Here is a 24,481-nt window from a genome sequence, read left to right as displayed (position 1 = left end):
TGGACAATGTTGAAAAACAAAGTATCTAAGCCTCTTATTTACAACCAAACAAAATCAACTGTTGCAAGCTTCTCCATGTAAAAAGGAAAGAGTTCTCCTGAGACCAAATCAAAGAAATCCTAAGGCTTACAAGACCGCAAAGAAATAAATGCCTCAGACAAAATAGTTCCAACAACCGGTAACAACAGCTGCTGACTCTGGTTCTAGTTTTCTGGGCATCTGTGAACTAAAAAAAAGTAGCAAAGAAAAGCAAATATATTGTCAAAGGCTTAAATTCACTATGCAGAGCTCTGGGAATTAAATTGTCAAATTTCAGGGATCTACAAATCTGAAAAGGTCTAAATAGGGCCAAAAGCTTTTCTTGGGACAAGAGCACCAAAAAAAAAAAATCCCAGACCAAAAACTTTACAAAAGTATTCACACTTTCTAGCAAGCAGAAATATTTCCACCCAGTGACTCTCCAAGCCAGTGATAAAACTGCAGTCTTGCAGTCTTGTTTAAAGAGACACTGATGGAGAGAGGACAAGCTACCATGCATTAAGGAGCTCATATACAAGTAAATGGGCAAAGAAAGGAGGAGGGTAGGGTAGCACCTGAAAAAAAAAAAAAAAAAAAAAAAAAAAAAAAGCTAAAAATTGAAACCAGCTGCAGCATATAGTTTTCTTTCAGGAAGTTGAGAGTCACAGAAGAACTCCAAAGGGCTGAAGGCCTGAACGTGGATTCTCACAACTGCAACTACAATATACTAATGCACCTCACTCCATATACACCAAAAAAGCATGTATTAATTTAGTACACCTGTAAATGACAAAACCAGCTGGGAAGCTTGCTATATATTACAAAAATTCCCAACATTGGCTAATAATTCTTCCATTAAAGAAAATCTCTGCGTACTTTTCTAAAAGCAGAATTTGTAAATGTCAATTACTTTATTTTTATGTTAAAAATGAAACATATCATCAGTTTAGATTGACTCTATACCCTGAGACCTACCTATCTCAAGAGGTTAAGATTCAGGGCTTGGAATGACCGAGCTTCACATGCTAAAGCCAAGTGCAATTTAGTCTAGAATTCACCACAAAGAGGTGAGAAAAAGATTCAGTTCTCAGTATAAGTCATCTGAGAAGAAACAAATCCACTGCTTGAAGAAGAGTGATGACACTTTCAGCTTCTGCTTCTCCTTGAATACTCTCTCCTTTCTATTACACTCCCACACATCGGTGCCACAAGCCTCAATTTCAAAGTTTAGCCCTGCATAGTCTGTCACAGCAATTAATGTGTCCAACAAGCATCACTGCAAGAAAATTGTTAAAAATGTACAGACTTCTTGCTGCTATCAGACCAGACTCAGATCCTTTAGAGCAGATGCTTTCTTTGGTCTCCCACAGCTGCAACTGTTTTCTTTGCCTGTGACATATCAAGAAACATATGCTCTTTTCTTTAATTCCCTCAATTCCTTTCGGGAAACTGTCTCTTTCAATTAAACCCTCCTCTCCTCTGACTTTTCTGACTAATACATCTCCCTACTTGTCATTCTGTCTACAACCCAGTTAAGAACAAGATCAACATTAAGCCCTTCAGGTTGTCTTAAATAATGTTTGTAAAAGCACTGCCATCATTTACAAAACTATGTAAAGAAAAACTAATAGTGAAGAACTCCAACTCTGAACACAGAAATGGAAAAGATTTCAAGTCATTTTTTTCATCCTCCCTGTGGCACAGGACTATGGTATACTATCATGGGATATATGAACCAGCCTGCTTTTACCAAGTCCTTCCGGTTAGCTTTTCTTAAAGTATGTTCTTTGCTGACCTTAAATACTTTGGTATTTTGTTGCATGTTGCAACCATAAAGGTCTGAAAAGCTCTCACCATAAAGTTCTGACCGTAAAACACAACATGACAATAAGAAATTCTTCTTCCACCTAAAATAAATCCAGAGTGACCAATTCTCTACATAGGGCATGCTAATGCCAAACACTTACTCACTTTTAGCCTGTCAAACATAAAACACATTTAGGGAGGTGAAACATTATGTGCTGATAACTAACAACTTTAAGCCACCCACAGAATCACAGGAATTCATATCAAAAAGATATAGCAGATCTTGAGAGTTGAATGCTGCATTTGACATGGAAGAGAGTATAGAGGGAAAGGGATTTATATTCAGCCTGTCATACATATTTCTCTCTAGTTTTGCCACTGAAGTGCGAGAAGCTTCAATAAATCTTCAGCAGCAGTGACAAAAACTGTAAGAGTGCTGATAGAGATCCTGTTCATTACACAGAGAGTTTTGTCCTGAAACATAATGAGCTCTCCTGAAAAATGTGTCCTCAACTATACACAACCAAGATGAACAAGGTCCTCTACAACTGATAGCTTAGCATACAAATTTCCAACCACCTCTAAAAAGGGATTGTTAATTTTGAGATTTGTTTTTTTAATTTAACAGTAGGAAAAATACCCACAAAGACTGAACAAAATGTGTAATCAGGCAATTGAGACCCTGAAATCCACCACCAAAACTAACAACCATTACTGATCACATATAGAGCCACTCATGAAACACACCAAAAAGGCGAGATCTCCTCCATGGTATTCTCCCAGTTACTCACTAGAAAATAGAGAAATTGTCAGCTTAATTCTTGGTGTCCAGGTAGGGAAAAGAAAGCAGTCATATTTTAAATAAAAGAAGGACCAGTTACTCTTGTAATAAAAAGGCTATAAGCCTACCCAAAATGAACCAGTATGATGGAGAGATGGATAGCTGCATAGAATATTTTAGACTTTTTAAAAATGAGCAGGAAAGGAAGCATTGGGAATTAAATTCCCAGGCACATCAACTTCACAGTAGGACTGTCAACACTCCACCTTTCTACAGCTTTCTCCCTGTTAACACAGGGCGCAAATACTGACACTCACCGCACAGCTAAGCACACACATCACAACATGCCACTGTCACATATCCTTTGGGTTAAAGGGCTGTTTCTCCTTTTCTACCGTCATGTCAAGGAGATGGCACTATGCAAGTGATGGTAACAGCAGCCTTTCTGTGGCTTGCTTCTAAAGCTCTTTTGCGGTTTTATCCATTAGAACTACCTTTCATTTTGCCTTGGGTCACAGCCTTTAAGTCCTTTTTATGCAATACCTCATAAAAAGGGAGGGGTGCTGGGGGCCCTCTGAAGAACTGACACAGTACCAAACCCCCAAATGCTGATGTTCAAGCTCTATATAAATCTTACGTTACTTTTTAGCCACTCACTTCAGTTTCTTGAAGGCTTCCCTGCCACCAGCCACATACTGCTCTCCACTCTGAAGCTCCTCCAGTTGCCGGACACGATGCCCGCCCCGGGGGGTATAGATATTACGCACTGCTCCAAAGGGTGCCTTCACCCCACCCGTCACCTCTTTCAGGAAGACCTCGAAGTTGGACACTTTCTTCTCATTGATGACAATGCGGCGCCCGGGGAAGAAAGGGTCCCCGTTGCGATACACCAGCACGCTCTTCACTGTCGGCTGCGAGAGCCACGACCCCTTCGTGCCGGCGCTCGTCATGCTCGGTGGCTTCGGACCTCCTGCACACCGACCCACCGCGCTGCCTGCACCTGTTTAGTCTGGAGAGGGTTCCCGCCTGAGCACCCCTCTCACCTCAGCACGGACAACTCCCTCCCGGGGGCAAAGCGCCCACACCCGCGCCGGGACCGGGGCACCAGGGCCCACCTCCGGGGAGGCAGAGGAGGGACTTAGAGCCTCCCCGGGGCTTGCGGCGCAGCCCTGCTCAGCCCTTCAGCGAGCAGTGCCTCCTGGCAACCAGTTCTTGTTGCTCCCTGGCGCCTGGGGTGGTTAATGCCAATTACCCTAACCCAGGGGAAAAAAAAATAGAAAACAAGGACAACATTGCATGGAAGAGGTTCCAAACAGCAGGAAGTGCATGGGACCCATGGCTTCCCAGGGTCTTTATCCTCCACTTTTGCCCTCAAGGAAAGCGGCTTTGCCGCTACGGCCCTGGTTTCCTCAGGAAACCTGATGCCGCCTGTGCTTGTGCTCACCCTCCCCCACGCCCAGCGCGGAGACCGACAGACCCAGAGCCACCGGCCACGTCAGGGGCAGGACAAAAACCAGGGCCAGCGCAAAACACGGCTGAATTATTCACCAGGCGATGGCTGGGGGAAGGAGGACAAGGAAACGTCGTGCCCAGAGGCGGGGAGAGGGACGCGGGGCAGCTGCGGCAGAGGGAACCCGACCAAGGGCTCCGCACCTGAGCCAGGGAGGGAAGTCCCCGCTCTGCCTCCTCCTTCCCGGCGGCCGAGGCACTGCCTACCGCCGCCTCTCCCCTGCAGCGCGCCGGGGTCCCCGCCACAAGGGAACGGCCACCGCCTGCTGCCCTACGGGGGAGCGGCGGCGGCGAGTGAGAGTTGAGGCGGCTCAGCACTCCCACAGAGAGCGAGCGCGGGCGGGGCGAGGCGGAGCTGTCGTGACGTGCGGCCGTTACTCACCGGCAACGGTCCACCGCCCCGCCGTGGTGGGGCCGCCCGTCACACGGTGCCGGGGAGGACCGGGGTAACCGCCCGCCGGTCTCGCCCCGCCGCTGAGGGCCGGGAGTTCTGCCGCGCCGCTGTGTCGGAGGAGAAGGCTGCTTGCAAAACATGTATTTCATTCACATCTGGCCAGCTCTTCTTGGGTTTTCTTACTAAAGGGTCATCGTTTCCCTTCTCAAGAATAAAACAGACTTTTACCAGACCTTACAGATGAAGGTCGTGAACCTGCTAGGCAGCTGCCCCCGGGTGCAGGCAGGGACAAGCCACAGCTCTTACCAAAAAGCAATTTCTACAACCTGGGTGACTGCTTCAGGTTCTCTGCCCAGGCTTCTCTGCCGTATTGCTTTGCTGATTCTGACAGACGCATTCTCCACTGCAGGTTTAGTTATTTGGTGCCTGATTTTGTCTTTGATTCATTATTAACATCTAACGATTGCCATTTCTGGTCCATGTATTGATACAAACCAAAAGAACCACTGAAAAATCATATCAATTAGTGTTTTTTCTGTTCTTACTTTTCTTCTTGACAGTTACTAAAAATCCCACCTGAAAACTGGGTCTTTGCTCCAGGTCGCCTGTTGCCATTGCTGTTTATATTTGCTGCCACTCAGAAATAAAGCTGGGCTGTGATCTTGCAGGGGAAAAAAAAATATCAGCGGGGTTAACATGAGGCTCTTGGACTACACAAGTGAATTGCGTCTATGTATGGGCAATTTATTTTTTTTTAATAGGCATACTAACATGATGACCTCTAAATGTCTTTTTGTGATGATATGTAAATGTTACTGACACTGTTAGGGTGCTTTTGCCCCATCCTGCAATCTGAACAGGCAAAATTTACTAGTAACACAAAACTAAACTGTATTCCCCCAGTATCTGGCTAAGTTTATTTAGTTATTTGCATTCCTGAAATATTTAGAAGGTTTTCAGTACTCCTATCATTCTTTGGTTGAGTGAGTCTGTTATAATTCGTTCTCTTAAGAATCCAGGATCTATCACAAGAGCTAATGTAATTTCTGCTGAGCTAGCCCAAATCTGCAATTCAGTCTGGATAATTTCAGTTAATCAGATTCAGAAGTGACTTGCCCCACTAAACCAAGCTCAAATTCAAAATACATCATGAACAGTAGCGTGAGAAATGAAAATAATATCCTTGTGCACAATTTATTTTTAACAAAAATATATCAACCAAATAACACAGAAGGACAAGAGACAAAAATGTAAAATAACCCATTTGTTGTTCAAAGAACATAAAGTCAAATCAGGTTAATGTTGCACTCTTTCCTAAGTCAATTTCTGTAATTCTACATAGTAGATACAGTAAAGTGTATAGAAAAAAAATATATTAATACACATATTAGGGACCAGATCCAACTCCTACCACCATCAAAAGACTCCCTTAAAGTTCACAGCTAAGTGTATCAGGTCATGAAATCATCCTGATACCATTTTCATCTTAAACTATTTTAAAAACTTGGCAAACAAATGACCCACTTGAATCTGTATTTTCCTTAATAATTCTCAGCCAAACATCTCCAGACTGTCCAATATTTGGGAAGTGTCTTTGCATATTGCATTATCAGAATAGTAGATACTTTTTTTAATCTCAGATTGTTAAAAAAAATTAAAAATCAAACAAGTGTGCACCTTATGGGCTTATCCAATGAACAGATGGGTCTCTGATGTATCCAAACAAGTTCTGACTGCAGTGAAGTTTTCTTTACATGAGAACCCTGTAGGTATGCTTGGGACACAGTTTTTGGCTGTACTTTTTAATGTTGTCTGCTTTGCTCTTTCCAGGAAACTGCATAATAAAATACAGAGACTTTGATTCCACTGGATTTTTGCCACACATTTGGTACAAGAAGCCATAAAACCTGAGAGAAAAGAGAAAAAACAAACTAAAAAAAAAAAAACCAAACAAAAACCAAAAAACAGAAAATGCCCTAAATTCAAACTTGAATTCCTTTAACAGCCCTTTTTCCTCCTTGATTGTCGCAAGACTAAAACTGGTCTAGACCTTCCTACCTGGAATTGTTTAGTGTACAGTAATGATTGTTCTTCCAAATGGATTTCGACATAGTGATGGAAGGAATTTTTCTTTCCTTTTATCTTACCTCCTCTGAGGGTAAAATTACCCCCTGCTGTGAGTTACAACAGAGCTGTTAACCATTACAAAAAGAGCAATTTCAGGCTGAGGGAAGTCAAATATGCTACTGTTATTGGTTAACAGTTAAGTTTCTCTACTCTAATGTTCTAAATAATAAAGGGAAGAACCAAGCATCCTTGAATTAATACTGTTTAACACTCATCTACTGCAGCCCGACATGAAATTTTGTATTGAAAATATGCTTATGTGTAAAACCAAAAAATTATGAGCTTCACACAATTCTGTAGTCAAGTAGTAATATATCAACTATCTGCAATTTTGTGCCAGATTCCACCACTTTTGGTGATCTTATGCCTAATTTGCAAACACACAACATCTTTGCCATAGGAATAAGCCACCAAATATTTTAATCATGTCCCTTTTTTGACACTTGTACTACTCCAAAATACTCTTGGTCTTTGCCTATGGCCACACTAGTTACAACCACTTTTGCAGATTGCAATAGAATACTTCTTAAGTGGCACCAGAGCATTGCTAGCCTTAAAGCAGCCTAGAACTGGTGGGCAAAATCTTTGTCCAAAACTAGGAGCATATTAGGAATCCTTTGAAGAACTGTAATGCAGAGTTTTGCCCATAGTTTAACCTTTACATAGCTAATAGCTGTGCCTCTAGAGACTTCATTGTTCAAATTCAGCTGCTTGCATTTCTGCCCTCTTGCTTTACTTGTGCTGCACTGGAATCTCACCATTTTCTTACTCTTAGGACAACACCTTCAAATTCAGCCCCTGGGAAGCAATCATGACTGGCCCACCTACAGAGGGCTACAGAGCCCACGATTTCACAGCAGCCTTTTCAGAACACATTTTATTTTCTTCAGTAATACGAACAAAGCAAAACAAAAACAGAGTGTTTCCAATACAGTATGAAGTCAGCATGTTTTCCATCTTGCCTATGTACAACCACTGTTGAAAAGCTAAGAGCCTGAATGCTTCAGCCCATGATAGCGGGACCTTCATCCATGAGAATTTGATCTTTCTAGCCTTTCCAGGTGCTGACCTCTTATCCCCACTATTGTTTCAGTTTCTAAGCTCCTATCACGTTCTCAACAGTAACGAGCTAAGCTGCTGAACCCTCTGACACGATTAAGAAAAATGCAGAGAGACAAGTAATCTAGTGATGAAGTAATACCAGACCTCTCATATTACTTGAGGTTGATATATGAGACGTCAGTCAGGTTGTGTGTCAGGATCACATGATGGACTTGAAGTCATGTAACAAGCACACATTTGAGATGTGATGAGAACACAGCCATGGCATAGTGACAAAGCACCAAACAGGGTCCCTCTTTCTGCAGCAAAATGCCTTGAGGTTTCTGCCATGCCAGGACCAGAAATTATTTTGCAGCTTGTTGCATGTCCCTGACAACAAGGCTCAGTGACAGCAAAACATGAGAACATGAAGACAAGAACATCTCCTCATGCTGAAGACCATTAGAATGTACAGAAGGGGTAAGAATAAAGTTTCTAAACCTGGGGAACAAAATTCAACTTATTCTATTGCACACAGTGCTGAGAATCACACCTAATATCTACAACTTGGTGCAGCTTATCTAAAAATCACACTAAGCAATATCCGCAGCTTTCTTCCCTGTTGTAATTCTGGGGTAACTGGACTGTTTGCTTTGACAGTTTCACACACTAAGTGGAATAAACAAAATACTGATGCACTGATGCAGTTGTAAATTTTAAAAACCATGTCATAGCCATTTCACTTAAACAATTGCCAAATAAAAAACTCCTTAGAGTCCAGGATTCAATATTTTTCCTTAAAAAAAAAAAAAAGTCATAGATGATCACAGTTTAAGCTACAGCTTTTTATTATACTGGTCTTTTCTAGCAGTATTCTTGAGACAGCTGAGGTGATAAAGGATTACATGTGGAAAAGGCTTTGGCAGATCCTTAGAGGCACATGAAGAAATGGTTCTCCATGGAGAAACAAACTCCAGGCAGCTAGCTTAAGTAGGAAGAAAGTTGGAAAATACCTTTCATGTGGTCTTTATATGGTCTTGTACAGAGTAATAAAAGTGAAGTCACCCTTTCTAGGCAAAAATTTATCATTGTGTTACTGTAGCTACCTTTGATCAAGGCACCTGAGATTATCAACTGAGTAGTCCTGATTCATTCACATATGATAAATTATTCTAAATGTGAACATTATATATTTTAAGTTTTCCATGGGGTCTTTCCTTTTCTTATTTAGCTGCACTCACTATCAACTAGATACTCATCTACTGTCTGGAAGCCAGCTTATGTTTTTTTGGTTAATCTGGTTTTTTTGTTTGTTTTTCCCCCACCCCGCAATGTCAATAAAATGGGGCTCCTATGAGCATTTCTTTTAGGAGAAGAAAAAGTTATTTGGTTTGGTCACATCTTTGCATATAAACAGGATTGATTAAATGTATTAGTCATACATTGGGAGATAATTTCTCCGTAGACAGATATCTATCTGCCTTTCTACCATAATTTTATCAAAAAGTTCTCCGAGCTTTTCTTCAGTAGAGATTTATAAGGACAACTCCTCCTATTTCCTTCTCTTTATGTGTGTTTTTCTTTGGATTTTCTGCTCTTTCTCTTCCATATACCCTGGCTGCAATCAGACCAGTCTCTCATGTCTGCACAAACATTCAGCTGGCAGTGGAACTAGTTGCTCACATAATTCAACACGACAAATAGCTTGTGCTTTGGAAGGCAACTTCATGGCTAAGCACACCTGTGCAGGAGCTATCCTCTCATTTTGGCTGAACGGAGAATTGCTGTCATGCCTGTTTGTGTCAAGGAGCTTCTTCAGCAAACAGCAAATGAGCTTGACCTGTGTTTTTTTTATTAAATATGGCAAACTGCTCCTAAAGGTTGGCACTGCAGGACAGACATGATACCTGACATATGCATATAGTGGAAGCAACAAGCAGTTCATTGGTATTTCAAGCTGCAATAAATAGATGCCCAGTTATATTTTGCCAGCAATAGTATAAAATTAGACATCATATCTATGCTTCATAACCTGTCCCTGGCTGCCAGTTCAGACCAATGCTTTGCTTTCTGGCCTAATGACGAAGGTGGTGTTTGGTTATTGTCTACCCTTCTAGACAGTTATGATGACGACTGATATTGCAGCTACAATGAGATACAATACCAATGCTTCCTGGCATACTGGCCTTTTATGTCATACATCTCAAAATTCAGATCAGTATATATTGGGTGTGAAGTTATGTCATCGTATTTCCAACACATCTGTTGTGTAAGCAGCCAGAATAACAGATGGACAAAGGAAAAACAAATAGATCAGCCCAGTATCTTTTCCCTTTTCACCAAAAAGTGTAAAATGTCAGCTGTGTGAGAATTACTGCAAATTCATTAAATGTAAATTTCTGGCAGATATTCTTCAGATGTTTCCCTAGCTTTCGCATTCCAAACATACAGAATCAACATAAGCTACAGTTAGGTGCCAGCAATGTGCATGTTCATTTCCTACCCTCCCGTGGTATTTTCTGTGCTGTCTGGTATTTCCAAATTTTGTTTCAATATCTCTGCCAGCCAAGAGTATTAAATTAGTCTTGTACATACTGCCATCTACTGTGATTAACCAAAACTGGAGCTAAAATATTCAATTTAAGTTGATTTCAGCTTTTTATCAAGCTTAAAGGAAGCCAACATTTCCATTCAGGCATGCTTATCCTGAAACTGAAAACCTCTGATGGTTTCAGTCTACACAGACGTGCTGTATAGAACTACTGAGGAAGTGTTTTATTTAATTACTTCACTGTGAAGTAAATTATCTTTGTGTGAAGTGTGCATAAACCATCCCTCTCATTCTGTACATATGAATCCACTTTGAACAAACGCTCATCTATGCATGTTAATGCATGTACTTCCAAACACACACAAATGCACAAGTGATGTGGTGTAGGAAGGAGGGAACAGTGTCTGCTCTCAGATGACTTGCCTCAAATTGCTTTACCTTACAGCCCAGCCAAGTGCAGAATTTGGCCCCACCACCTTGTCTTTGAAACTCCGACCCATGTTCAAGACAGTGTTTAGATTTGTGCACTTCTGTTGGGGCATTCATGCGGCACAGATCAGCGGCAGCACCACCACTTCCTCCTTTATTTCCCCACTAGTGAGTACTGCAAGTACATTGTCATGTGTCCTGCTGCAGGGCTTGGAATGCAGGCTTTGCCTTCATACCTATACATGTGTTTCCGCAGAACCAGCCAAAGAAACGATACTCCTGCTAGCTGTGTCGTGCTTTCGCACATGGAAGCAGCAGTTTACAAATGACATATAATAGTACAACCTGCTATGTTACTAATTAAACGTTTACATCTCCAACAACCAGCTCCTCTATTTTAGATACGCAAGTTGGGCAAAGAAATTTAATTGCAAGACCTTTACTGGGGGCACAATTGTTCTACAATTGGAAAAAAGCCACGTTTTAAAATTCAATCTTCACCTAGAGGCCGAACGTGGTAGGGCAGATCCCGGCCACCGCGAGCGCTACGCGTCTCACGGGGCACTTCTCCAAGCGGGCGCAGGGCCCGGGGCTGCCCGGCCGTTGCGGCGACACCTCCGCGACTGCCCGGCCGCATACGCCGCGGTGACGGCGGCTGGCGGGGCCACGCTGGGTGCTGCAGATGCGGCCGTCGCTCCGTTACCGACGCCCCCGCAGCCACCGCCCACCAACCCCCAGACCAGAACCGCACTCCAGCGCAGCTGCCCCGGCCAGTCCGTCACAGCAGCACCGCCACCCGCCTTGCTCCTCCCAGGCTGCGCAGGGGTAATCCGCCAGCCGCCGGCGCTCCTCCCTCCCGCGGCTGCGCGCTGGGGGCCGCACGGGGCCGGGCTGAGCGGTGCGGGCCCACGCTGTGTGCGCCCATGCTGTGTGCCGGGCTGCTCCCGCGCGCCCTGGGCCGCCGCCGCGGGGCCGCGCGGGGCTGCTGCTGCGCGCTCCGCGGCTGGGCGGGCGCGGCGAGCGGCGGGTCCCGCCTGCGGGCCGCCCCGGGGCAGCCGCCAGGCCAGGGCCGGCCCGCGGGGGTGGCCGTGCCACCGTGCGCCCGGGGGCTGCGCTGGGCGGGTAAGCGGCGGGGCTGGGGCTGGGCCCTTATTCCGCTTGGCGGCCCCTCTGCGCTCCGCAGGCATCCCAGTGCGGGTACCGCGAGCGGGGAGAGGGGGAAGTGGGACACCTCGGGCGGGGGCCGGGAAACCAAACCGCCTGTGGCTGTGTCGCTGAGGTAACGGCCTCCTGTCCCAGTGCTGCTGGGCGAGTGTCAAGTTAGTAGGGGCCTTCCAGCCATGGAGGCTGCTTAGTTTCTGTGCCTGGGCATTATATAGATGGCTTGTAGCGGGACATACCATAATTGAGGTGCATGTGCTGGAAGTAGAACTGTCTTGTGTTTCTTCAGGTCAGCTGTATCAACGTGCCACAACAGAGGCCTCCCAAGCCACCCTGGCTAGTGTGTCTCCTGTTTTTGCAGTGGTAAGTATGTGCAGGCATTTCCACCAGCGAGGGCAGCTTGTGAAAGATGATAGTGCTTTCTTTTCTTTTTCCTTAAGCCATCATAAGCACAGATGGATTAATCTTTCAGAGAACATTCTTAGTTCTAAATTGTTGCTTTAAGGTATTCTGACTTGCAGACCAGCTATCATGCACATAGTTCATCAGGATGTTTTTCTAATATAAGCATCTGCTGGAGGTTCTCTTGCTTTAATTGTGAAGGCAGTTCAACTCTTAGAAGTGCTGCAGTTGGAAGGTTTCCTATTAAGCTTGTCAAGGCTTGCTAATGACTTTTAGAAATACTGTTCCTGTGTTTTGGTATCTGCAGTTCCGAACAAATGTAGGACTCCAGGAAAAACGAGCTCTCTATTTTATTTTTTTTTTAAATGAGCCTGGAAGCCATTTGCAAGCTACTTGATTGATAGTAGCACATAGCGGGAAGGTAGGGCCTCCTTGTTGAGAAAGAAGAGCAGTCATTCTGCAACAAGGTGTGGGTAGCTAGATCCTTGTGGCCTTGTGCTCAGGTATGTTTCATTCTTGGAAAGTTATTTTTAAAGCCAGTAGTATGGAATTGAGCTACATGGTTTATGAGCAAAACAGCAAACTTTCTGATTAAACTAGACATTGCAGTTTTTCCAATAAAACAATTTTACTAGGAAATAGAAACTTTAAATGAATATTCTCAATGACAGGTGGTAGGTCGAGAATTATTTAGATGCAAGTTATTAGCTCAACAGCATGTTAATGTAATACTCGACATGGGCACAAGGCCTAAGTACCCACTTTGAGGTAGCCTTTACTTTTAAAATTTTATTTGTGAATTTCTCAGATAGCTCCAAAGGAAATAGCAAAATTTGTGGTCCAAAATGTAGGATGGCCTTTCATGCCTAAACAAGCCTGATCCTTCCCAAGGTGTACCTAGGAACGTGGTCATGCAGATGACGCTGCTTTTGTTTGCTGTATATACAAACACAGTGAAATATATGGCAATTTGGTGCTACATTTTTATTAATTGGGATGAACCGTAAAGAGTTGCTTTTTCTTCATAGCGTATTTTCCATTTGACTTCTGGGCAAGTGCAAACTATTTTAGAAATTGATTTATTGTTTTATAGTGCTGTTGTGAAAAAAAGTATGTTTGTTTTTTTTTCCCCTCCTTTAGATGAAGCTTGACAAAGAGGGAAATACTACCTATTTTGGTGAGTTTTCATTGTAGTTTTGTTTGTTTATTTTTTGGTTTTCTTTTTCCCTTGTCCTATAGAAAAGCCCAATTAGGAATCAGCATGGGGTAGAAAATTATATTTGGGATACTTCACTGTTTATTTGCGATGTTGTAACATTTCCTCTGTTTTGCTGCCTTCTATTGGTCTTCGTAGCATCTTTATTGTTACAAATTTTATATCTTTTTAAGTAATATTTTGAAAATAGCATATATCATCTCTCACAAGAAGATAATTTTTACTTTTCCCTTTTTGACCAGCATGCTACTTGCCCTGCCTTGTATTTCCTTTTCTGTAGGATTATATGTGCTTTTGCACAAGTCACTTGGTTTGTGACATGAAATTAATTGTCATGGCTGGCCTTTTCACTTATATCTATAATTTTTCTCTTTCAACTCAAGATACAGTCTTCTAAGCTTCATAAAAAAATAAATTATATTGAGGAATTAGTGGGAGAAAAACTGTTTTAAAGGTAGCACAACTTCTTTTTCTCTTGCAGGACTGAGTAACAGACTAAAATGTAATCTCAGAACATACATGCTTATCCCCTAAATGTCTTCATCTAATAATATTTTTATGATAGAAAAGAAGAAAACAGAATTGTACCAGGAATTGGGTCTTCAAGCTCGAGATCTGAGATTTCAACACCTAATGAGCATTGCGACTAGGAACAACAGAATCATTGTGAGAATGGAGGTAATGGTTTCCTTATGGCAGAGTATAATCTGAAACCACATCTTATCCTTGCACTTGTATTTTCTTGCATGGTTCTTTTCATACCAGCTTTCTGTGACATGCAGCCAACAGTGAGTCTTTGAAGCTGTATCAAGCAATCAGAGGTACAGGTTTACCACCAGAACATATTAATGACTATTTTCCTAGTTGAGCACAGGGGAAATGTTACTAACATGACCACAGGAGTAAAGACTTAGGAGAAGCCTCTTCTCAGTGGTACCACCACTAGCACAGTCTGGTGTGTGAAGCATGGGCAATACACTGGTTTGCAATTAGCATGAAATTCTGTTATTTTCCTGCCTGAAAAGACATTTGAAGAGTGTCTTTATAAAAGCCTAAATTGTCAAATGCAGTACAGAGTTATGAGAAGACAGAAGTCTTCAGAGATTTTTTTTTCAGACTCCTACATGTACTATCTTTTTCAGTTCTTGAAGGCTGTCATAACACCAGAGTTTCTTCTGATACTAGATTATCGTAATTTAAATCTGGAACACTGGGTCTTCAATGAACTAACGTCTCAGCTGGCTGGGGAAGGTCAACTAGTTACGTATTCCCTGCCCTTTGAATTCCGAGCCATAGAAGCAATCCTGCAGTACTGGGTGAGCTATATCATTTTTATTTAAATTAATTTGGATGTTGTTGCTTCATAGAAAGGACAGTATCATTTTCTTCTTGCATTAGTATTTGTACATATATTTTTCTATATGTATTCCACGCTTATTTTAGGAAGTCTTTGTTTACTTTTGGCTTCTGTTGGTTTATTTTTTATTATTTTCTGTGCATGTGTGTTTCCGTTCCCTTCCCAATAAAGTGCTAATTGGAAAGTTCATTTTTGAAACAACTTAAGCGAGCATGTGATGGCTTCACCATCATTTGGACAGACAAAAAAACAAGTCAGAGTACCTACCTTTCTGAAGACATGTTTTATTTTTTAATAGAAGTCACTCAGGAGTGCTGAGGTTTTTTGTCCTTTCGGGTCGAAGTCAGATAGTGAGTTCCCAGCTATCCTTAAATATCTATGCTTGCTAATGTGACGTTTCTAGACAAATAGTGGTTTAGCTTTATCAGCCTTATTGGTGTGGTTGTCACTGGGTTTCAGTTCAGAGCAAACCACTTTTTATAAAATGCTGTACTTTGCACTGATTTTATCTTCTAAGTGGTATCCCTATAGCGAGTATTTCTTGGGCATTGGAAAGCAGATTGTGTTAACTGCCTATTACTGTGAATTCTGTGTTCAGCAAAAGGAGTCAGTTGCCCAAATCATTCTAAAGGGATTGCTTTAATTCTTATAAAGGATCATGTTGTTATCTAGATCAGCAAACTGCAGGGGAGACTTAACACCTTGCAGCCTCAGATCCTTGAGACACTGGAAGCTCTAGTGGACCCCAAGCTTTTGTCTGTGGATAGGACTAAACTACACATTCTCCTGCAAAATGGCAAGAGGTAAATAAGAGTAAGCTGTGAAGAGACTAGAAGATGACCATAGACAATTACGTGCAATGAAATGTTAGAAAAATGGTATCTGATATGAATTTCCTAGATACTGTAATGCTGGGTTGTGTGTCCTATTTGTAAATGTAAAATTCGGTGTGTGAAATGCCTAATGATACAAGGAAAAACAGAAAAGGGAAATCTATTCTGAGTTGTTAGAAATATGTTCAAGCTTCCTAAATAGCATCTGACAGAACAAAACAATGCCTATGAGAGTAAAATAACATCATGGAAATGTTCCCCTTAAAGGAAAACAAGATTAGCTGTTGGATCTATGCTTTAAAGTTACAAGTGCTAATACATTGGTACCTTCATCCAATAACGCTTCTGAAATGACAGTGTAAATATGTACTCCCTTCCTGGAGTGGAGTACTTCCTTCATGGAGTGCTTGTTCTTGTCTGACTTATTAATATACCCAGGAAATATCTGAATCCCTGTTAGTGTATGTCTGTAGCTTGCTGGTCCCCAGACAGATCACTGCCACTGTTTAGTGTGTGGTCTGTAGAGAATTTTTTGAAGCAGCTCTTAGAACCCTGCAAGGAAGTCTTCCTGGCCACTCTGTCTCGTGAGGGTGCTGGCTGGCAAAGTCATTTAGAGATTACCTTTGTGCACTGGTGCCAGTGGGAATTACTTGACCTTTTGCCTGTTCTTTCTTCAGCTTGTCAGAACTGGAAACAGATCTTAAAGTTTTCAAAGAAACAATTCTGGAGATCTTAGATGAAGAAGAACTAATAGAAGAGCTCTGTCTGTCTAAATGGACTGATCCACAAGTATTGTATGTATACTTTGAAACCACTTTTTTTAAGTGTGTTATGTTTAAGGAGAACTTTAACACTAAACTGGGTGTTCCCTGCCAAAAGCAGAAATAGATAGACTATTGTTTTTAAAGCTCTAATGCTTCCCACTTCAGAAATCACTGTATTTGCCATTTTAGAGAGGGACTCTGTAAGCACTAGTCAAATTATGCAGTTTCAAATAGAACTTGGCATAGTAGGACAGCTCAAGTAGTATGTATTGGGGTGGGAGCAGGATGGCAGGAGGAAGAAAACCAAGTATTATCTTTTTAATCCAAATTAACACTTTGTGGGAGAATTTTCTTCAGTTTCACATTTTTTTTTTAAAAAAAAGAGGCTTTAAAGCTTGCCTTCAATAGGTCAGACGCCACACTTCCTTCGTTAGAAGCCTTCTGAACCCCTTGCTTCTAGCTTTTTGCTCACTTGCAGAACGTGAAGGAAAGAGGCCCTGGAGCAATCTTGTGCACCTGAAGAGTGGCGTTTCAGGAGGAATGTAAATGCAGAAATAGTCCTATTGCATTTTCAAATTCTGGTGAAAGACAGCACAGAGCAGCAGCAGCACTAAAGAGCAAAAATATAATGCATATCAGATCCCAGTATGTTTGGGGCTGAACTATATTGAAATTTGGGCATACAATGTATTTTATGTTTACGCAGGTAACAAAAACTACCTTTCATGTCATTTGTGAAGTTGCTGAATAGTACTTTTGCCTAACCACATTGCATGTAAATGTTAACACTTGTTCACACAGTATTGTATGTTTGAAATCAGGAGATGATTTCTTGCCCTGCAGACTTTAGTCTAAATGTGCAGCAGAAATTTGGTATTCCAGAAGCGGGACGTCACTTGCATTTCTAATGCATCTGCTGGAGCAGTATTGGGAGGCCTCTGAATTCCAGGCTGCTTCTGCACCAGCAGCTGGTCTTCATCCTGGTTTTGTTTACAGCTTTCCTTTGGACTTAATACAAACTGCTGGCAGGTTTCTTCTTGCCTTGCGGTAGACAGTGTGTAGGGAACATCTAGGAAAAATACCAAGGTCACCTTACATTCTCTCATCGGGAGAAACCTTCAGTCATCCCTTCTTTCAGAGACCACTATTGCAGACAAATAGGAGAGCTGGTAGGAGGTTGTGTGGAGTGCTGGAGGCACATCACAGGAGGTTGCAAGGCAGCTGGTACACCAGGCCACACAATGGAACACTGGCCACAGCAGCATGTTTTGCTGGTGGTGTGTGGGCAGCTCTTTTCGCCCCAGCAGTGATGCGTGTTGTGTGATGTTTGATGAACTCAAGAAACCAGAGAAGGTGTGGAGGAACCCAGGTGTGTGTGATCAGAGATCATTTGCAGCAGGAATTATGAGCTGAGCCCAGAAAGACCAGGTGGACATCTTTGTGTGAAGGGATGACAGACTGTCAAAGATTCATAAGACAGATGGAGGCTAATTAGTGAAAGCAAGTCAGATGACAGTTATTTTCAAGTCCTTATGCCTGTTTTTTCCCTTTGTATATCCACAGAGGAACCAGTGTACAGAGAGTTACTCATCAAATAGGACCTTGAGCTGAATCTGTAGTACAGCAGACTAAGGCTTTCAAGTCCACAAGTCCTCTCATCTCCATGCAATAAAATCCCCAAGGTCTGGAGGGCTTCAAAATCAGCCTGGCTAACTCAGAGTTTCTGCCCAGTAAGAGAGAAACCAGGGACTCTGTTAAAGGTCCCCAGGGAGCTTACGTGGTTTGATTCGTAAGGCACATCACTTGTTTTCTTGAAAAACCATTTTGGAGAGGTGTGTTCAGCAGCAGTGCCAGGAGGAGATTCTTTAAAAAGTTTAGTCTCTATAGAGAAATGAGATCATACCAGAGAAGAAAAAATGATGAAGAATCTTCCTGGCTTTGCTGCTGGTTTCCAAACTCTTGTGGATCTTGGGTGCGTCAGCTTCCATCTACACAGAGCACAGTCCAGTACACCACCAGAAATGTATGTGCTCCAGAGAAGGCTGCTGCACCAGCAGTCACATCATTAAGTAAAATGAAAGTCTCTGAGACAGTCTTCACTTAGGAGAGCAGCATCTTCCATTTGATGCTTGTTGCTTCGTGCTCCCAGAACATTTTGCAGTAGTTACTGTGTCTAGCTGAAACACCTTAGGACTAAACTACTTTAATATACACCTACAACATACCCGTCACTGTGTCATTGTTTGTGTGTTTTTATGGTGTTCCTCCAGTTTTTGACTGCACTGTTACCAGCTTCCACCACTTGAGGGCATGAAGAAATTAAGCATCTCCTTTCAAAAGTGCCAACACTTTATAGTAACTTAATAACAATATAAACATTTATACTAATATAAACTTTAGAAAGAATATAAAATTTCTATAAAATTTTAATATCTGAAAAAAAGATGTGTTGTGCATAGCTTTAGCACATAAAATGCTAACTGCTCTACTCAAAATAATTGACTGCCTATGCTGATCAGCTGATAGATATAAAAATACACCTTTTACTTTAAGGTGTTGATGGAAGTTCTTAATTTAAAAGATTGGATTTTGAGATCTAATGTCAGCACTCTTCTTGGCTCTTCCCCGCAGCTTGTGTGCCTTGTCTTAACACATCATTAATCCGCTTTTATACAACATGTCACTAACCAGAAAAATATAAATTGTTGCTTGCAGTGAGGAGAGTACATCTGGGATTGACCATGCAGAGGAAATGGAGCTGCTGCTGGAGAATTATTACAGACAAGCAGAAGATCTTGTAAATGAAGCTCGTGAACTCAGAGTACTGATTGACGACTCGGAAAGCATAATCTTTATCAACCTGGACAGGTTAGCCTTCTTATCTGTTGTACTGCCAAAAGCTGAGCAGAATTTATTGCTGCCAAGGCTTTCTCAAATCTCTGCCTGCAAGGAAAGTTGGGGAATTCCATCTTCATGAGGCTTTGAGTGGACTTACAGTCACATAACAAGAAGCTGCATTGCGCTTCTCTTATCAGTGAACTGGATAAAGCAAAGCGAAGCAGCAAGACACCCTAACTAGTATATGTAAAAATCTCTCTAGCTAGACATCAGCTTTCACTAGCAGGAGAGACCAAATTTTTCCAAGATGCTTCTGGGGAGCTATTCGCTTGAGGAAATGTCTGCAAATTTAGGGGCACAATAAAATTCTGCTTAGGAAAGTTTACTCTTAATTCAGCAAAACCAAAACTTATTTCATTAAAAGCGTGGCTTGGCTACTCAGCTGTTCAGTACAAGTTGTTTTATCACTCGGAAGTGATAGAAAAATGAAAAGCTTTGGATCAAGTCTTTTTTCTCTCTGTATGTTGCAGTTTTGACTATTAGTCAGCTTTCTTACTGAACAATAATTAGCTTTCATGTGCAAGCACGTGCCACTCTGTCTCTGAGGTCAGTGTTTTATATTCTTTCTCCTCTTTACTGAGGAGTTACCTCTAGAAGCAATTGATGGATGCTGCATCAGGAAAACACAAAAATCCTTTTGGGGAAGACTAGAATATGGAATTCTCCAAAAAAGGCTCAGGTTTGTAGTCTGCAACATTTACTGACTCTGCTTCTTTGTGAGTATATTTATTTGCAAGGTAACAGTAAATATTTGTTTCTTGTGAATACAAACCTCAGCCAGTTGGTAATGAGAGAACACAAATTTCTGTGGAAATTTACTGTTAATCTGTGTATATACACCTCTAAGGAGTGAGTGATGCTGGAAAGTCTGATGATGATTAAGCAGAACCTGCTGCCTTAGAGGTATACTGATGCAGCAATTTCAAAACGATAGCCTCTTTATACTGTTGTTTCATGAGTTTTGTCACTGGGTTGCCTAATTCCAGCATGAGTTCCTTTCTTTCACCATTTGGTTTTAGTGCATGCTGTATGGAATTTGCAAACTTCGGCAGCAAATCAATTTTTGGGTTCCCCTTACAGATGTTTCTCCCTTCTTTAGCCACCGTAATGTGATGATGAGACTGAACTTGCAGCTGACTATGGGGACTTTCTCTCTGTCTCTGTTTGGACTCATAGGAGTTGCATTTGGTATGAACTTGGAGTCCTCTCTTGAAGAGGTAAGGAACAAGTGCTGTGTTGATCAGTGACATAAAACCTGGGCCCTGCTCTTACAGTATATTTTATATTCAGTACAACTTAATTATTTCTGTAGGTAAAGTTCCAGATTTATATTAGTGCATGAGCATAATTGAATGCAGTCAGTGATTGGTGTATTCATGTAGTCTCTTTTTTGTAAGCAAATTACTGTATGGGTAACTGCACGGTATTGCAGCCTTTTTTTGATGTCATGACAGTGGAAAAGAAACAGGAAGACAAATTTGTTGTTGTATAAGGACTGACTATAAAGCAGTATTAAGCTTTCTTTAATGATCATCTGTTCTTCTGAAAAGACCAGCTTTGTTTTCTGGGTACAAGGGTATCTAGCAAGCAGCCAGGGCATTTCCAGCACACCAGAGGAAATACTGTCAATCACGTGTTTGTACCTAAACTCGGGGCGGGGGACAGGTACAAACTGGGGGTACAAACTTACAATTGCACGTGCTATCTTTAAAACAAAACAAAAACAAACTAAACCCAAAAAAAAGCAAAGACTTCTCCAAATCCATTAAATGGAAGGATTGAATTTCCAGACTTCCTGGTGAAGGAATGAAAACTATATGGGCTAGTTACAGAACACACTAGGGTGATTCCTAACTAAAATGCTTTGCTATGAAACAGCCCTTTTCCCAGGGTAGGGCTTGGTTGTTGATGGTAGAGAGTTTACCACTTCCTCACATAAAGGAGAACACTGGTGGGGAGTGAGAGATTATCTTTGGTTAATCCCTTTTCTGAAGAGGGAATTGAGTGACTAATGGGAATGTTCTGTTGGTAGGACCCCAGAATATTTTGGCTGGTGACGGGGATTATGTTTCTGGGAAGTGGTCTGATATGGCGACGCTTGCTTTCCTTCCTTGGGCGGCACCTAGAACCTCCACTACCTCCTCACGTATGTATGGCTGGCTGGGGCTTCTGCTTCAGGGTCTGCGTGTACAGCCCATTGCTGAAGAAAATAAGCTGTTGCAGAAGGCTGGGCCACAGAGCATGGGGGACTTTAGCTCAGTGTCTGCTCCTTGACAAAGGAGAAGGTTCTCATTGGCTGGATTGAATGAGGTGGGAAGGCCCAGCATTGGCAAAGATACACTTGAGCAGTAAGATACTGCTCACTGTTGCCAGAAGCAAAGCTGCAGGCTGTTCTTTGGGACATGCTGTGTTTGGTTTCACCTGGCAGCCCAAGGGAAGCTGAGGCCAAAACCAGCTCTGGTTTGCCTTCTCAGCTGCCATAGCAACCTGTTCGTAGCAGGTGACGTAACTGATGCTGCCCTCCTCCTCCCACCCACATACTAATTCTGGATCTGTAGTCCCTGTCTTGTAAAAGAGAAGGTAAAAAGAACAATGAAGACAGGTACCAGCTGTAACATCTCTCTGGAGAATGATGCCGTGGTTGTGATATCCTGACTGCAAGTCTGCAGTTTGTCATAGTTCTTCCTATGATCCCAGGAATCTTTGCCATTGATGCTGATGGTGTCCTAGAGCCCTGTTGTACTGAGTTGTGTGAAGATTTCTGAGGAGATTGTCTTCAGATGAGCAAGATTTTGTATGGGTCTCTTTCGCTGTTCACCCTTTCCTGCCAAAGCTAATGGGACTGTATTGTCTGCCTCTCTTCTGCACTCTAATATTAATAATAGGGAATTATCATTGGGTTCAAAAGTTAAGTTGCTACAAGTGACAAAAGAAAGGGAGACCTAAATAAATTCTCCTTTTTCTCTCCTTTCCCACTAAGAGGCAGATGGAAGTAGTTGATTGTGGACTATGGCTACAACTAACTGAATTATCCTCAAGTGTTGCTCAAAACCAACTCCAGCACATCCCGACTCTGGCTTGGAGAAATACATGGAAGGGGTTTAGGGAGGGAGAAGCCAGATGCGGTGTTCTGAAAATAAGGGGAGAAAAAACAGGCTTCAGATCTCTGTGAAACTTTATTTCCTTCTGCTGCATAAAGAGCAGCTTCTCATGTAATCACAGGCTGTTTTGTATCTTGCCCTAGGTTCCTGCAGTGTTGAAAAAATCCCAACCAGCAGCTGGAAGAGTGGAGATAAAGAGCAACCTTAAAGCAGAAACATTTGGGCTGAGCAGAAGCACATTAACAAACCAATAGGAACAGCAGGAATGAAGAGACTTTTACATGGTGGACTTTGGACACTCTCCTTGGATTTGTTCTTCCTTATTGAAAACTGCAAGAATTTTTAAACTTGCTAATTTAATATTTATTTTGTGCCAAAAACCTATGGTAAGATTTTAATGCTCACACAAGGAGAAAAACCCAAGGTAAATCAGCAACATGGTTTCCATAGCAGTTTCACCTCTACCCCATGTATGTTCCATTAGTTTTCTGTATCATATACATGGCCTTACTTTTTCGGGCATTCTCAGTTCAAGTGTTTGTGTCAAGTATGTCTTCACGTAATGGCCTTTCTTTAAAGAGAACAGTATTTTCAGCTTAAAAGATGACAGAAGTCAGCATTCATCAATGGTTCTGAGCCAGGAATCTGACTTCTAATGTCAAAAGAAAAATCCACCCTAGATTTGGCCTTTTTTAATTATTTTTTTTAAGCAAAGTTTAAGAAAATTTTAAGAAACTTTTTTTCCAAAGCAAAAATCATACCTAACATCTCTTGTGAAGCATCACCTCTAAATTGGCAGTAACCAGAAATAACAGTTTCCCTTATTTTAGGTGAGCAATAACAGGCTTTGAAATGTAGCTACTTATCTTGGGTGTTCCATAACAATTAACTTAGGCCCAAAATGTTTACAGTTTTAGTAACAGGAAAAGCAAGCCTTTGGATAATGTACACTTGTGTTGCCATCTGCTGCTGTTTCAACAGGCATTGCTACAGCTGCAGTTTAACAATTAGTTGTCGTAAGGACTGATTCAAATGCTGGTAAAAATCAACAGACCAGTTGTGTTCCTCTTAAGCTGGGCTTTGCTTTCTCTCATTTCTCCAGGAAGACAAGACAAAGCATGGACTAGTGTGCATCACAGCATGTAGCTGGATTAGTCAAGGGTGTGGAAACCTGCTGTCCTGTGATGGACTGAAGGAAGGAGTAAAATTCTTATGCTCACTATTTGTATTTTTTTCTTAGGACTTACATATGAACTCTTGAGGGTGTCATTCTCCACTGATTTATCTCAGTCTGTAGAGAGAGCATGAAATCCTTCTAAATCAGGTCACAAACTCTCATTTGAGATTTTTTTAACCTCCCTGTAGCCTACAGTGATTTATCCCCATAGGTGCCACCAGATAAATCACTGTACTGGCAGGACTTGAAAAGATAATAACCGTAGCTGTGAACATTTTTACTCAGGACTAACGAGTGAAAAATGGAAATAAAAAGGTACATACATTAAAATAATGCAGGTCTGTGATCCTAGTTTGGTTAAAATCAGGTGTGTGTAATTATTTTCAAACAGTTGTTCTTGCTTTTTATGTGACTTCAACTAAAGATAGAAAAGGCATGAGAAGGTGAGAAAATCAATGGGGTTTGTAATGTTTTGAGTTTTTTAGCTGATTTTTTTGCAGCCTTTTTGCTTAGCAGGTGGAGATGTAAAAACTCTAACCTGAGCAATCCAGTGGAAAAAACACTGGCTCTCATGCCTTGGCTGGTAAACCCCAGGAAAGCCCACTGTGTGAAGGGATAGGGATGCTGATGTTTTCAACCAAGTTGTAGTTGCATTAGGCCAGGACTAAGAAGTGTTAGTGCAGCTGTTTGGGAAGCTTTAACATAAGCTTTCCAAGCTCTGTCTTTTGTGCAGAGAGGCTTCTGTGAACTGTATTCACTTCTTTTTCTGTATATAACTGACTTACAGCACAATAAAAGCACTGAGAGACACATCTTTTACCAGACTGCCTTTCTCTCTAAAGACATAAGCAAATGTGTAATGGTTTTCTTAAAATCCAAGTAATCAGAATGCATTCATGTGTGATAAAATTACTCT

The 24,481-nt window shown here is 41.8% G+C and overlaps 2 protein-coding genes across 3 annotated transcripts in view; one reads left to right on the top strand and one right to left on the bottom strand.

Annotated features, from left to right (window-relative positions):
• DCDC2 (doublecortin domain containing 2) overlaps positions 1–4,397 on the bottom strand; it is a 71,173-nt gene extending 66,776 nt beyond the window's left edge. The window contains exons 1-2 of one of the 2 annotated variants that reach the window (XM_065052302.1): positions 4,259–4,397; positions 3,263–3,614 (exon numbers count right to left, since the gene is read on the bottom strand). In XM_065052302.1, the coding sequence (XP_064908374.1) occupies positions 3,263–3,555 (293 nt within the window). In that variant the 5' untranslated portion in view covers positions 3,556–3,614; positions 4,259–4,397. Of the gene's footprint in view, positions 1–3,262; positions 3,787–4,258 lie in introns of those variants that run through there. The other variant, XM_065052301.1, reaches the window with a different exon arrangement.
• A 7,136-nt stretch (positions 4,398–11,533) lies between these two features.
• Positions 11,534–24,375, top strand: MRS2 (magnesium transporter MRS2). Its single transcript, XM_065055186.1, has 11 exons — positions 11,534–11,778; positions 12,107–12,180; positions 13,360–13,396; positions 14,001–14,113; positions 14,578–14,751; positions 15,465–15,595; positions 16,303–16,419; positions 19,105–19,257; positions 20,387–20,504; positions 21,320–21,433; positions 22,532–24,375. Exons 1-11 carry the CDS (start codon positions 11,580–11,582, stop codon positions 22,640–22,642), a joined length of 1,341 nt encoding a protein of 446 aa, XP_064911258.1. The 5' UTR covers positions 11,534–11,579; the 3' UTR covers positions 22,643–24,375.
• The last annotated feature ends 106 nt before the right edge of the window (positions 24,376–24,481 follow it).

The sequence above is a fragment of the Columba livia genome, chromosome 2, assembly GCF_036013475.1.
Source record: "Columba livia isolate bColLiv1 breed racing homer chromosome 2, bColLiv1.pat.W.v2, whole genome shotgun sequence".
NCBI classification, from domain to species: Eukaryota; Metazoa; Chordata; class Aves; order Columbiformes; family Columbidae; genus Columba; species Columba livia.
This window is presented reverse-complemented; position numbering and strand designations above follow the sequence as displayed.